The sequence below is a fragment of the Typha latifolia genome, chromosome 4, assembly GCF_019914945.1.
Source record: "Typha latifolia isolate L0001 chromosome 4, TyphaL0001v2, whole genome shotgun sequence".
In the NCBI taxonomy this organism is placed as follows: Eukaryota; Viridiplantae; Streptophyta; class Magnoliopsida; order Poales; family Typhaceae; genus Typha; species Typha latifolia.
Genome location: NC_133089.1, coordinates 2,115,683 through 2,131,011, shown reverse-complemented (window position 1 = coordinate 2,131,011; position 15,329 = coordinate 2,115,683). Strand labels below are relative to the sequence as shown.

The following is a 15,329-nucleotide window of genomic DNA, read 5'->3' as shown; positions in this document are numbered from 1 at the left end:
TATTTATATCTCCATGCACTAATCATGGTCAATTAGATCCTCTGCTTCCTGGATAAGTCTACTATAAAATTGAATATATATATATATATATATATATATATTTTGGATTGGAAGATGAGACTTCCACAATCCTCACATTATACTGTAATACAGAGTAAATCCTCATTACAAATTTTGGGCAATCATGTAAATACACCATCAAACTAGAATTGAAAATTATGGCAATTGAGATGGTTCAGAGTTAAGGCATGCCCAAAGAAACCTCATAAATTGCAATCACAATGGTTAAATTGAATCATATTGTAGACTCGATCCTGCTATTCAATAAATATATGGAGATCTGATTTCCATGTACATACTGGAAGTCTTGAGAAAGTAACTTCCGGAGAAAAAAGAGATATTTTTCCACCTTATAGACATCAATCCCTAAAGCCATCTACCTCATACCAGAGATCATAATCAAAAGGCTCAAACCTCACAAGGTTAAAGGAACACATATAGAGTTAGATACCAAATCGATGACATCAGCAAAACGGCGCAAATAGCCTCTTTGCTAAGATTCCAACAACTGTGAACATCAATCTAGTAAACCATTTATATCTCAGTCACTGAAATCAGTGCTGCCGCTATGCGAGCTACTACCGTCTCGACTGTGCAATGATAAGCCCCTTACATGACTAGCCAGACCAGGAGCATCCATGTTCTTCTCCTTGAAGAATCTCTCCCTCTCAATGTGCTTGGCTGGTGGAGGAGGTATCGAGACTGTAGGTGGCTGGTTACCCTCAGGATCTGCTGGATGGATGCTCAGAGCCCGTGGTTTACCATCCAGATCAGATGGTTGTATGCTGAGTGGCCGTATGAGCGGCCGCCGCATCTTCTCTTCAGGTACAGATCTGAAGGAGCCTCTCGAATCCTCAGAATGGTCTTCAGCACAAGCTTTTCCTTTGCGTATTCTGTTGTTTTTTCATGAAACAAATAGATGGAATAATTAGAAATAGACTATTCTTTTCAACCCATTGAAACTAGCAGACCACATGCTTAAACAACCATACTATATATTTTCAAATGAGATTGCATAAAGCAATCTAAAGTGGATTTATCATGATTCTAAGGTTGCCAGTTGAGAATTCTTGGCATCGAATAATAGCAAGGAGGTTTACAGAGACGCCATATGAAATCCATTCTAGAGAAGTAAACTCATAAATTTACCATCTTTAGTCCCTTCAACTGTTGTATTAAGGTCAATGCCTAGGAATTGGAGTTGATGAATAATACAGCTCCAAAATCCAAGCAATGAAAAAGAAGATATCACTAATCCTGAATCTTTCACTGCCTCCCTCATCCGCATGCAAATACACCAAATACAAAAAAGAAAATAGGCTGCAGCAACCTCTAGCTCACTCATGAGCACATAATAAGACAGCATGCATATCTACCGATCTTTCATTTTAACTATAAGCCATTTACCACTTACAGCACATTTCCCTATTTGCCATAGTGTATTACATTACAAAATCAATAGTTTGTGCTTGTCTACGCCTATATGTGATGGTACATCGAGCCCTCTCAGTTTGATAGCATGCTGTGAAAAACATTAGGGAAAAAGGTATTACCTCCAATAAAGGCGTTCAGCATCCTCTTCCTCCTCTTCTTCGTTGATACAGGAAGCTATCGTAGAAGTTGGACGAACTGAGAGGAGTGCATCATGCTGAATAAGCAACTTATGCAACTGCTCATTCAGGTTGATGGCTTGAGTTACCACTTCGTCATCCCTAAAGTAAGTAAATACATCATACAAGGATTTTATATAATAACCAACTTCAGAAGAAGAATAATCACACCTTCACTAATATTCAGATCAACTGTAGTAGTATATCTATCTACTATAGATAATAGGAACCCAATAATGGAGGAAGCATCTGTGTATCATTAGCATGAAGTTGATCTTTTAAAATTATTCAAGTTCCCTCTGCTATAGGGCAGCAACATAAATCAAAGAATGTAAAATAGGGTGGCCGAGTGTCAAATTAAATAAAGTATCATTTAAGAATACTGGATACGTGAAAAGTTGTGTTTACCAAGCCAATGACATTTGCACTGAAGTGTCACAATAGGTAGCAGAGTCCAAAATGGAGGAAGACCAGTACTGTGGAAGGACTTATTAGCATAACTTTCTCAATTTACTTTTTTTGCAAAAGCAATAGCCCCTATATACAGTTATCTAGAAGACATATGCAAGATGAAGTAGAACTCAAACAGTCTCTAAAGCCTATGCATGTCATATGCCCCATCTTGTCCATCTATAGCAGCATACAGTAAACATACCAATGTCACTTGACATGTCGATTGCCATGGTTCTCCTAAGCTATGTGCACTGGACATAAATATATTTGTTTCTTAGCCTACAAGTTGAGTTCAGTATCCAACCTATACTTAACCACCTTTTAAATAGTATCAAAGAAGAGTTTCAGCAATGAGCATCTTACGTTAAATCAAGTAAAATAAGAAAAGCTCACCTTGATGTCATAACCAGATGCATGACTCGTTGCTTTTGAAATGAGCACTGCTCTACTAGATCCAACACGAATTCATCTATTGCTCCCTGTAAGAGCACCAAGTGTTACAGGAATTCCCAAAAGATAAGAAAAGGAAGAATAGCATACTCAGAATAAGTTTGTGATTTAGATAAATAGACAACTTCTGCCTATCCTTTCCAGTAGTAAAGGTTAAATTTGCGACTGGGACATGAATCTTTTGAAACAGGAACTTTGCATTATGTTCATCCTTGAAGGAAACATGAAAAAGGGAAAATATATAATTGATCTTACCTCAGGGTGTTTAGGATCCAAAGAATTAAGCACATCCCTCAGAACTTCCATAACACTGGCTGCTTTCTGAATTATACTGAAATTGATGCAAAAATATTATGTAAGGATCATGTTTATGCCTATGTGCTTGTTGTTGATATCGTAGATTGAATATCATTTTTACCAGAATAAGATTTTAATCTATTAAAGAATAATGTTTTCTTTTGTAAAATTTTCGGAGGATATTCTGCTCTGAAAAAAGAAAATATGGATAGCATCTCATTTTTTTACCATTACTATTATTTTCAGGAAAAAGGACTTACATGAGAGCTGAGCAAATATGCCCTTCAGTGAAATTATAAATTGCTGTTGAGTTTTCAGTTATAGACCATTTTTAAATATTATATCAACCAGCCTGAGTGACAAGAAGCCCCTAAAAAGTTGACCTTGCAACCAAAACAATGCTCCACCTAAGCTTTTGCAACCCTCGGTACTAAAAAAGAATAATTATATCTAGAGCCCCTAAGGCATGGTTTACCTTAGGAATAAGGTCAATTCTAAGCTAGGTATTCATCTTTATTATTTCCACAATGAGATCTTTATTTCGAGAATAATTATTTATGTGTTCATTTGTATTCTAAAAAAAGAGTGTAATAATTATCTTTGTTGTGATATAAAATTATAAATTGAGAAAAAAATATTTTCTGTTTTATAAAATTACCATGAATACCCTTTGATTTAATATAAAGTAGGTTGATGTGATATATATCAAAGGTAAATTAGTAACTGAGTTAGTGTATTATATAAGATGTAATTTTAATGAATAATATTTTATTCTAGAATGAGGATATTATGATGTTCAGTTGTTATTTTGGAATAAAAAGTTATATTATGACATTAAAAAAAAAGTTATTCTTAAAGTAAACGGGGTCTAAATTATTGTTCATTTTCACATAGACCCCCTTATTTATTTTCATGACACATTAACCCCTTAACTATGTAAGCCTTCAAATATCCCTTTTGTTAGCTATCCATTAGATTTTTCTTTAAAAAATATCATATGGCTATCACATAATTAATTTTAGGCCCTTTAGAGATCATTTTATCCTCAATATAAAATTTTAAAAAAATGTTGAGGCTAAGATAGTTATTTGATGTTTTCCGTTAACACCGTCAAGGGGGGTGAGAAATACTATATAGTTTCTTTGGAAGAAAAATACTAGATAGCTAAGGGGGTCAAAATGTCACAGAAAAATAAAAAAAGAGGTTTATGTGAAAATGAGTTATAGTTCATGAGATCTATGTGTAATTAACACTAGTAAAAATCATTTACTAGTTCCTCTCCAAATATCAAGTTTGGCTTCCATCCAACACCCACTGTACGACATTTATCTTTGTGTCATAACTCCATATAGATATTCATTTCTGTAATAGGAACTGATTAGGTTTAAGCTCAATCAAAAATACTGGGTTAGAGGGACAGAAAACTTTGTTAATTGATCATTTGAATTATAGAATGATGATATAATGTTTCTATTGCTTTGCAAATCATCTCTAATGACCTATATTGTCTCAAGAATAACAAAAAAGAATTTGTTACATTACCTTAAATCAGGCATGCCTTCAGTCTGAGAGGTTGTTTGCTTTCTAACATCATCGTGTTTGCTCAATGAATTATCTTGGGCAGGTAATTCTGTCACTTGGACAAAAGGTACCTGTGATTCTGGTGTGGCAGCACAAGAGCGCTGTGGAAATTGTACACGAGCAGACTTGAAAAGAGAGAAAAAAAAAACTTTAAATGATAGTTTTAGTTATATAAAGAATGCTCCTTAAGAAAAGAAGATTCATTGCACATGTTAAAAAATTAAATGTGAGATGCACTTGAAAGAGATAAATGAATCTAGTTATCAAACGAATCATTGAAATGGATTAGTAATGTTTCTAAACTTAGTTCGTGGGTGCTATAAAAAATAGACAGTCAAGCTAATAGATAAGCAATAGATGAATTACAGAAATCGAGACCAAATTTGCAGTCTAAGGTCGGTAAATACCACTAGGTCATAGTATGCTGCATAATACTGAGGGAACTTTCCAGTAGCTCCACCAAGAGCAGTTTGGGTCGCATCCAGAAGAAGAAATATCCTTTCTCGTACTGGGAAATCTGTCTGTATCAAAGACAAGCAAATTAAGATTACACATAACATAAAACCCAGTCTAAACATGGTTGTTAGAGGTTGAAAAGACGAGAGCTCCACCTTTTTCTTCACTATTTTGACAAGTATAGGGAGGAGACCATTATCAATCACCTGTTTATGGATATGCTCTCCACAGTTATTCATAAGCATTTCTAGCAACTGCAAGGTCAAAACAAAAACAAAAAACATGTCTAGAATCAGGAGCAATGGATGCAATCTAAAGATGATGGACACATTCATGAACAAGAATATCAGTTCACTCCCTTAAATAAATTACAATGCAGGAACAGAGAAAAGCACCTGCTAAATAATTAGTAAAGGATTAATGCCACATTGCACCAAAAAAAATCAATAAGCTGCTCACCACATATAATTTTACAACTGGTCCTTTCACTAGCAAAGTATGGTGGAGCCACCCAAAGTACCAACATGAAAGGATGCAATTATAAATGAGCAACACCCTGATGTTATTTTTCCATGTTAGCATTTCTTTTTAAAAAAAGTCATAATAAAAGTTCCTTAGCAATTCTAAATTTCTAATAGATACGACGGAGAAACCTTGGCATATTACATTTCTGCAGATGAAGTGAAGTTAACCGATCAACTGTAAATTCAATTAAATCCTATAATTCTGCAGAAAAAATGTAACTAGTGTACCCTCTTGTACCTCTAAGTCAGGTGGTCTTAATTTGTTGAACCAGTATAATATTCTGGTTCTTGCTTCTGGCAATCATAGGACAAGTTTACACATGTGAACCAGAAAGAACACTTGTATCAGAACAGTACTAGGAAGAAGTCCTTGAGCTCTAAATTTCCATCTCTAGATATTCAATAAAGTCCATGCAATACCTTTGTGATAGCCAACTTTGACACAACAAATTCTGGAAAATTCAGGACTGGTCTGGAGATCAAATGGTTTAAGTGTCGTTTAGATGAACATAAAAGGTATGAGAGAGGGGTATGGAAAACTTGAGATTTCTCTAAAGATCGGATTTCTTATGGACCATTAATTAGATGAAGTTATAGTTACAGATTTATTTGCCTATTAGTACAGCATCATTCACTTCCTAATATAAACATCTTAGAATGCAAAAGTATAGTGTATTTAGTGAAGTATAGTACATTACTACTCGATGCGACATTTCACATTATTAAAATAATTAAAACTGCTTCCATTCTATAAATCGTCACTTCGTTCCAATAAGGGGGGACATACAATGAGATAGAAAAAGACAAATTTCTTTATAAGGATTTGTCCAGTACCTTAATAGTAAGAACACTGTTTACAGTTCCTTTTTGACATCAAACAAGTTTTTGCTGGTTTTTAGTTAGAAGCAGAAGAGAAGTGAAAAGCCGAATCTGCCAAAAGTGAATGTATTCACTCTTGCAAATAAAGCCTTTACAAAATATACAATAGGCATGCATGCAATATCTACTTCTCGTTACAAACTAGTGCCATCAAATATTCTTTGCAGGGTACATAAGAACAAAATGTGTACTAACCATGACAGCATAAAGTTGAGTATTGCCGTTTTTGCTGCCTAGTCGTTTCTTAATGGCCTTGACAACATCTTTGGCTTGCCTGATGATCCCATGAGAAGAACTCAATTCATTAATAGGCTTGGAAAGGTAATGTCATGCATGACATCCACAGTGGTTGAAATTGGAAAAACATGAAGTAATTAATCAAGAAACTATGGAATAATGAACAATAAAGAACCTAAGCAACATACCCTGGATCACGCGCAACAAGTTCACAAATTTCAATGTTCTTCGTCCAGTCAGTCTCTTTTAGCTTATCACTCGTTGCCATATTGACCATTTCAGCCGCCATCAGTCCCTCGAAAATTTCCAAAACTTGGTCAACAATGCAAATTTCTCAAGGAAGAAATAATTCTCAAGCCAGAATGCACTTCTCCCTGCATTAACATAAGGGAAAAATAATGAACTCACATAATCTTAAAACAGAAATAGTTTGCACCACAAGGTTTTCTTGAGCATCAACTACTAAAAGATAGGAGAGATAGAAAGACGGCGAGCTTAAACAATCACTTTCAACAAAAAAGGTTAAGATCCCTCTAATTCCCACGAAGTTGTCCAAATCAAAAACCACTCCTTTCGTCGTCCGACAATGCCAAGCATTATCGTGTGAGACTGAATCCGATATTTTGGAGCAAATCATCTAGGTGTTAAAATTACCAAAACAGAAAAGGAAATCTCATAGCAAAACAAGTAATCCAACCCAAGCCCATCAAAGATCACACCTTTCACCCAAACCCAAAGAGATCCCTCCGATCAAAGCCCAAAAGAACCACAAAAAAAAAGAATCAATTTTACCACAAAAAGGGAAGAACAACGGCAATTACCACATTCCCTCCGCTAGGGCATATCAACCTCGAACCCACCTCCTCGATTCCTCCAATTCGCCTCACGCCACCCCTCCTTTACTCGCTCCGATCCATCGAAGCGAACACCGCCATACGAGTCCAGTGAGCGCACTCACCAGAGAGAGAGAGAGAGAGAGAGAGAGAGAGAGAGAGAAAGAAGAGACGAGAAGAGAAAGGAAGGCGACAGCTATATGACAGCGTGTTCCCGTGTGTTCCGCGCCTCTTTAGATGCCCCGCGGCGGGGCCCACTCCAATACCGTCCTCCTCCCTACCGTCCGATCCAAACCCCCCGAGTAAAATATCCCGATCACCGCCGTTCGATCGCGGAGAGGTGCACATGGGTCGGCCGCGAAGAGTGGGGCTACGTGTCTCGCCGCTGCTAGTCTGGATAAGCTCGAGTTGAAACATAGGAGGAGGTGGGTCGCTTTAATTTTCGCGCTCGGGTCGCGTCAGGTGCTCAAATCCTAGAGACTAATTAATATGATTGCGAGGTTTAACTAGTAACTGTGCCATCGTATTTTTCTCCTCTCTTGTCGCGTAGATGTTGTCGATTAGTTTGTTGGAGTTGACCAGTTCTGGAATCTTTTTTTTTTCAGAGATAATTACGTATAAATCCATTACAGTTGCAATAGATTCTTTTTTTAATGTAATGACCTGTTAATTCTCCTAATTATTAAAAAAAGATTTTTTTATTAAAATATAATAAAGCGTTTCTTCTATACATTACATCCTAATGGATTGTTTTCCGTAGTTATTTCCCTATTAGAATTCTAATATGTTAATATTATCTCTCTCTCCTCCCTATTTCTTTTCAATTATTTTTAATAAAATAAATTAAATTAAATTCTTTCTCGGTTTCTTCCCTTTTTAAATTGGTTTTCTGCTCGCTTATATATAAATAAAGAATGTCTAAGTTAAATTAAATTACCCCCCTTTCCAAATTTAATTCAAAATGTCATGTAATTAAGTCTGACTTGAAATTGACTTTAATTTTATTAGAATTGCATTATCTATAGTCCAATTCATTTACTTTACTTTAAAATTCAAATCTATCTAATTATATTTATTTGCGAACTTAATCTTTTCTTAACCGATCCAACGTCATATTCTCTCTCCTCTCTCTATCTCTCTATCTCTCTAATCCAGAAACCTCTGCTCTCTCCTCCATGATCTTATCCATAATTAATGTACCTAATGGCTAATTAGTTCTTTAAGTTGAAACCGGTACCGAGTGAGTGGTACGAGGCATAATTAAAGAAAAATATATCATCTAAAAAATTAATTATAACTCCTTGGATCAAGATAGTTAATTTGAAAGGAGTATAAATGTTTTTGCCTAATATAATATGTGAGCTCTTAAGTGGAACCATTTTAACCTTCGTTTTAGAGAAAATAAATATAGAAAAAGTGAGGGTAAAATGATTGGGCAATGTTCCCTTGACTTGAGAGACAGGGATAGATGGCAAAGTAGATTAGATGGAATCTCTGTATCTACTTCTATATGCCATGCAAAAGTCAATTGCTATGGCAAAACTTGCATAGCAAATTAGTAACCTAATGTATAAATGCATATATAGAAATGGCCTATCGCGTGATATTGTGGGTAAGCATGACATGACTTTTTTTCTACAATTATTATTCTTATGACCGTGATCACTTCTGCAACTCACTTTCTATTGTATTTAATGGATATATTCTCTTTACATCACCAGAAGTTTATATTATATATATATATATATATATATATATATATTTGTGTAACAAGGTAACAGGAGCTCAGATGAGTTGCATTACATAATAGTGTAAGAACTTCAGTCAAATGACAGTATATATGTTAGTAAAACTGTAAGTATATAGTAGCTCTGCTGCATATGAAACACTGTCACTCCAACGAGCTCCTTTACTGACTGGCTAATACTAATGGTGCTAATCAAAAGGACAAATAATATTACTGAGCCATCAAAGAAAGAGTACAGGCATGTAAAGACGAAATCTGTTGTTTGTATTCTATAGTCCAACATTATTATAATCTAACATTAAGATATTGTTAAAAGACCTCATGAGAGAGAGAGAGAGAGAGAGAGAGAGGTGACGATTATCATGGCTATGGGAGGAAGGAGTAAGCATCCTCTCTCGTTGACCTCAAACCTCCCTGCCTCTCTGCCATGGCAATAGACGCTGTTGACCCAGAGAGCCAATCAGAGGAGAGAAAGAGACGCTGACCCGTTGGCATAGATAAGGAGAGGAGGAAGGCAGAGAGGCAGAGATGAAGAGAAGAAGAGAAGAGATGGAGAAGGGGAGGTCAGAGATAAGGTCGGCAATGGAGGATCTCTCTGAGCTCTTCCTGGTGAAGCCTGAGGAGAAGGCCTCCACCTTGGCTTTGCTTACTGTCTCCAAGCAACTCCTACATGTCCTTGGTATGGTGCTCTCCACTCCTATCCCACATGTAGAAGCTTAAATCTATTGTTGGATTGGGCATTTGGGCTTGTCCTTGTCATCCACCTATGCCCAACTCTTTAATCAAGGAAGAAAGCCATCTTTTTCCCTCAAAATAAGGGATGCCCACATGGGGAAATCTTCTCCCATGACCTGCAATGGTACCACAAAAAGGGATATGGACATCTGTGGTCAGGAGAGCTCCAATGGTGATCAAGGGGAATAGGAGTAAACCTTACAATTTTACATTACATTACAAAGTAGGTCAGTCAGATAATAAAAACTCAAGTTTTGCAATAGGGTGCGTCAGGACCCAGGTCTGATCCTTTTACAAGGCATGTGAGATTGGTATTTAGCTTTTCCTTTTAGTGTCCTTACTTAAGACACAGAATAATTTAGCAAATATGGGTTATTTGGGTGTTTTCTTTTTCTAATCCTGTTTGTGGTACTTGAAGAAAGGGAATTTGTTCTTGGTTTTGTGAGGAATTTTCTCAAGATGAGAGGTGAAGTCTAAAGTTGGAATAGGATCTACATTATGCTGATCTAAACTTTATAAACAGTCGAAATTAATTTCCATTGTTATTTGAATTGAAGACGCCAGAAAGTATGATGAACCTAGACACAAAGATGCAGCTTATTCGTTATGGTGGAACAGCTATTCTTGGATTCTCTAGTAACTAATGTCTTACTTTATGGAACATTTTCTATTTTACATTTCATTTTACAGTTCTAAAAGTGAGTACAGAATTCTATGACTGATTTTCCACTTTTATGTGAACGCAGCAGCATCCACTTTCGTATGTTAGATATGAAAAATTTTGGGCTTCTTATGGTAGTGTTAGTGGAAGATGTATTTAGAAAATTAGTCAATAACCTCTCAGCTTTTCTTTTTCTAGATAATTACATTTTTCGAGTGGATAATATGGGGGGGGTAGCAGTTGCAGCCATACAGTTTTTTTCACTTCTATCTTGGGTTTTCTTGGTGCAGATAAGATTGGGCCTATACTACTAGTTTTGAGGCAAGACATACAACAAAATGTAGAGGTAATTCTCTTAAAGAATTCATAATCACCAATTGTTCCGTATGATGATGTGTTAGTTTTCAAAGATCAAGGCAGAGATTCTTTACTAGTCCCAGACATGCGTTAGGACTAAGCTAGCGTTTCTGTATTTCTTTGCATAATCAGAGAGTAGAAGAACTGCATGGCAGAGACCCATCTGTATACTCAAGCTTGACAGCAATACTAACGAAAGAAAAGTGCGAGGGAACTACTAAAAAGTCTGATAGTTGTTCCAGAGCTGTTGTCTGGCTTATCAGGTGATTTAGAATATTTTCTTGCAATCTTTGAGCCAAAATTGTGGCTTAAAACACTTACTTATATGAACCTATTCTCATCGGTGTCTGACTTTGATGCATCATGACGGCATCAGATCCATAAATTTCACTGTAGCTTTTCTGGAAAGATTAGTCAAGGATCCTGAACTGAACCTAGCAGAGGCTGTGGAAGAAGCATACAAGAGTACACTAAAACCATGGCATGGCTGGATCGCTTCAGCTGCTTACAAGGTACTATAACTTGTTAACCTTTGAGCAGGAATCAAATTTCCATATCTAAAATTCTTAACAAATTAATACTAGTCAGTTCCTTTTGTCCAGTATCTATTGGTTCTTCTTTGAGCTAATCTATTAAACATAGTTGCAAACTAGCAGGTGGCTTTGAAGCTCATTCCAGAGAAAGATATCTTCATCAGCTTGCTGATGGGCAAAGGCCAGGACTTTGAGGATTTGGCGGGAGACATTAAAAACTTGCTCACTATGCTTCAGCCTCTTGTAGATGAAACTAATGCCATTTTGGTGAGTCTTTAACTAGTTATATATATTACAAACAAAACAATTTTCTTCGCGTAATACCCTAAATTATTCTCATATTAATACTGCAGAGGAAGAATACAGTGGACAAGCTCAAGTCTCCCTGAAGGCTGAGCTGAGTTTTACCATCTTATGTACATATAAACTAACCCTGATTTGTATATTATCACCATTGTTAAGTTGTCTGTAGATCCATCAGACCTCTGTAAATTTAATGGTTTTGCCTTTCTTTACTTCTATGCCACTGAAAAAAAAAAAAAAAAAACCAAGAGTTTGAGATTGTATGATTAGCTCCAATTTGTATCAGTTATGTCTACATTCATCACTGTCTTTCCAGTTTCCATTCCATATGTGAGTAAAATTTTCCTAGTATCAAGTGGATGTTTTAAGCAAGCATGTAACCTATGTGCAAACTTTTCAATTTCACTTCATCTTATATTTGACATGTTAATTTATATATTCTCAATATACTTCCAAATAAACCCCATATAAGAATATGAATCTAATTATGTAGAAAATAAAGTAACTTTGAAGCCCAACTGGGCCTGGTTTACTCTTTTAGATGATGAAAGAGTTGAATTGTAAGGTGTTATTTATAAATTTTCTAAAAAATATATATGAATGTGCACATCCATATTCCATACATACATAAATATAAAAATTAGAAACTAGCCCAAAGCCCAAATTAGGCCTGCCTTAGCCCAATCCAAAAGTTGGGCCCATCCTAATTACTCAAACTCAATCCTTAGTCCACCAAAGCATGACTAGAAATTAATGATGGTGTTTCCAATAATTTACACATACAGACATACATATACAAAGGCACATTTATAAATACATGCATACATACATTAATTTAAACATAAAAAACTTAAAATACCCTTTTCTGTTTTACATTAACTAATTAAAAAATAATTTCATTTTTATACTTATCTACTCTTAATCTTTCTCACTTTCGCATCTTAGTTATTATAAATTATTCCAAAGTAAGACAATATAAAAGATAAATTGAATTTTTTTTATTAATTTTGGTGAAAAAAAACTAACGATTTCATATAGACTAGATTAGATAGCAGCATCTTCCAATCAACATAGACATTATATTGTAATATTAAAATGATAGCATTAGAGTTTATAGCCCTGCAACTGTAGAGAGACAGTCACTAATTAATGAGCTTGGCTTCTAGGTTAAGGGTCTCAAATCTAAAGAAAATTACTGCATATTATCTCTCACTAATAATCCTATAGGCATTCGAAAGTCGAAACAAGATAAATAAATAAATAAGATTTTTTTTTAATTGAAGAATTAAGAAATAAACAAATATCAACATCTTCATAAATGATAAGATGCATTCATTCCAGATCCTATAAAATGGACAGGGAAAGCGATGACTTCCACGTCCTCTGAATCCCTAATGGCTAACAATGTGACGTGTCGGAATTTGTCGGCCAGTCACGTCATTTCAAAAAAAAATTTTGGCACTAAGTAGCTCCTGCATATCTACATATTAACATATAATGTATACCTTTAGATTTTTTTTTTTCTCTATTTTTTTTCTTAAAATTGTATATAATTATTACAATTTGGATCCCCCTTAAACTTACTAATCTTTAGTTTAGAAATCTCTAACCCCCTTTTAACATAAAAGGTGAGAAAATAAAATTTCCATTCTACTTATATTCTATTAATTTAATATTTATTTTACTCGCATTTATAAACTATTCTAAAAGCTTGAGCTATTAGAGGACGGTAAATTTTATATTTAAATGCTCCCCTTATTTCTGGCTTAAAACATTTTAATGCGACAAGGAAGTAGATATAATTTTAATAGGATAGAGCTTTATATTTTTCGACGAAAAATGAGCATGATAGGATTTGAACTCATGATATCTAGCTCTGATACTATGTTAATTCACCTTAAACTTTTACAGTAGTTAGTGAATTAACATTCCAAATGAGAAAAAAAAATAACCAAAAACTAATGTTAGACGGTTGATAAATTTTTAATAGGTTAAGAGTTCTGTGTGCACCCAAAAAAAAGTATTTGTATGTGAAAAATAATAATAACTTAAGAAGTCTAAATAAAATCATCACAATAAAAAAAAATTACATCAAGATCCCTTAAAATGACTATTAAGTATCAAACTATGGTCAATATAGTCAAAATTTGGTTACCTAACAAATAACTAAACCTGGATATGTCATTTAATTGGGGTGATAATTTTGAGATTGCCGGTACTTCAATTCCACAATTATTTTGCTTTGACCTTGACTTGACGGTAAACATGAATAACATCATGCTAATATTAATTTTCTTATGGAAGCAATGCTTTTTGAGTGCATAAATCAACACGTAGTCTGACTAAATTTATTCACACACTGTTTGTTAGGCATTCGAGACAGTGGTCGCAATCACGTCTGCAGTACTTCGTACTAATCTACGTATACTTTCACATGTTATGCTACCCAAAGACTCCAGTCCAATGGATTCATAGCTGTCGTTTGAATCACTACTACCAGTTTTCCAACTGTTCTAATATTGTAATCCAACTCATTAAAAAAAAGAATCAATCTCTCCGAGAATGTTTGTTATTGTACTAAAAAGTTGATCGTAGAAAAGGTGATGATAATAATATAATCTACAAAATTTAACTTTCTAATGCTTGGAAAGAGTAGCATGGCACTTTTTTTATAGTGTTCCGAAAGGGATGCTTTTATTCTACTCTTTTTTGACAGGAAAGGTAGATTAATCTCTATTTTTCATTGCAATCAATCTGCAGCAGTAAGCTAAATTGCTTTCAAAAATTAAAGGATTTAAATTCTAGCAGTATCGATTTAATTGCAACTGGATGGCGATGCCATAAATGTCACGCAATCCATCAATTAATTCTTTGACAAAGTAGGCATATAGTTTCTCATTTGGACAGATCTAAGGTGACAAAATGAAGCCTTCAATCTATCCATCAATTGAGTTTTTTCCTCTATATTTTCAGATTGTCCATGTTTGCTGCCAGAAGCAGTCATTCAAGTTGAGAAAGTGTTGATACATAAAATAAAACTTTCATGTGGATTTTAGTGTTCTAATCATAAGTAAAACAAAAGGTAGGCTTCAGTAGAGTAATCAATTGAGATTGAGGCCTAACTTGGCCAGATTCAAGTAGTCAAATTTTGAGATCATCAGCTCTACCAAAACATTCAACGTTAGCATGCCATCAGTAGAAAATGCTTTTGAGTTTGTTTTTTGAGTCCTGGAGAAAATGTTGGCACTTGTGTACTATCTATCTTATCTGAATCCAAGTGTCAGAATTTGCATTGTCCTACTCCACAAATTGTTATGAAACAAATTTAATCTCCTTGTGGGGTCTTTTGAAGTTCTGTAAAAATAAACTGATGCAAGATCCTCACCATTCACCATGGAGCATAACCCCATAAGCTATGTTGGACCATCAATAAAGATTAAATTTGGTCCACTGTTTCAATAACTGGCTTTCTTAAAGAAAAGGTTTAGATGTTCAGATTAGTGGTATCTGATTATCAGAAAGCAAGGTTCTTTACCACTCATAAAGATTTAGATAAGATTAGATGCCATGATGGAGGAAAAAGAGAGCACCTTTTTGATGTGATGCTCTACCA

General features: G+C 34.9%; 2 protein-coding genes across 5 annotated transcripts; one reads left to right on the top strand and one right to left on the bottom strand.

The window, feature by feature from the left end:
• Positions 1 to 266: 266 nt before the first annotated feature.
• LOC140786427 (TOM1-like protein 5) lies at positions 267 to 7,585 on the bottom strand. Of its 3 annotated transcripts, none has more exons than XM_073134845.1 (10): positions 7,369 to 7,585; positions 6,736 to 6,921; positions 6,506 to 6,584; positions 5,063 to 5,161; positions 4,859 to 4,972; positions 4,413 to 4,576; positions 2,829 to 2,904; positions 2,517 to 2,602; positions 1,614 to 1,772; positions 267 to 953 (listed from the first exon to the last, which is right to left on the bottom strand). In XM_073134845.1, the coding sequence occupies exons 2-10, from the start codon at positions 6,834 to 6,836 to the stop codon at positions 602 to 604; spliced, it is 1,230 nt and encodes a 409-aa protein (XP_072990946.1). In that variant the 5' UTR covers positions 6,837 to 6,921; positions 7,369 to 7,585; the 3' UTR covers positions 267 to 601. The 3 variants fall into 3 exon arrangements, with proteins under 3 accessions (XP_072990946.1, XP_072990948.1, XP_072990947.1); XM_073134847.1 differs by having other exon boundaries at positions 4,413 to 4,552; XM_073134846.1 differs by having other exon boundaries at positions 7,408 to 7,585.
• A 1,863-nt stretch (positions 7,586 to 9,448) lies between these two features.
• LOC140785724 (glycolipid transfer protein 3-like) lies at positions 9,449 to 12,089 on the top strand. 2 transcript variants are annotated; one of them, XM_073133698.1, is made up of 6 exons: positions 9,449 to 9,806; positions 10,814 to 10,869; positions 11,013 to 11,143; positions 11,257 to 11,392; positions 11,537 to 11,680; positions 11,767 to 12,089. In XM_073133698.1, exons 1-6 carry the CDS (start codon positions 9,656 to 9,658, stop codon positions 11,800 to 11,802), a joined length of 654 nt encoding a protein of 217 aa, XP_072989799.1. In that variant the 5' UTR covers positions 9,449 to 9,655; the 3' UTR covers positions 11,803 to 12,089. The 2 variants fall into 2 exon arrangements, with proteins under 2 accessions (XP_072989799.1, XP_072989798.1); XM_073133697.1 differs by having other exon boundaries at positions 9,467 to 9,806; positions 11,534 to 11,680.
• The last annotated feature ends 3,240 nt before the right edge of the window (positions 12,090 to 15,329 follow it).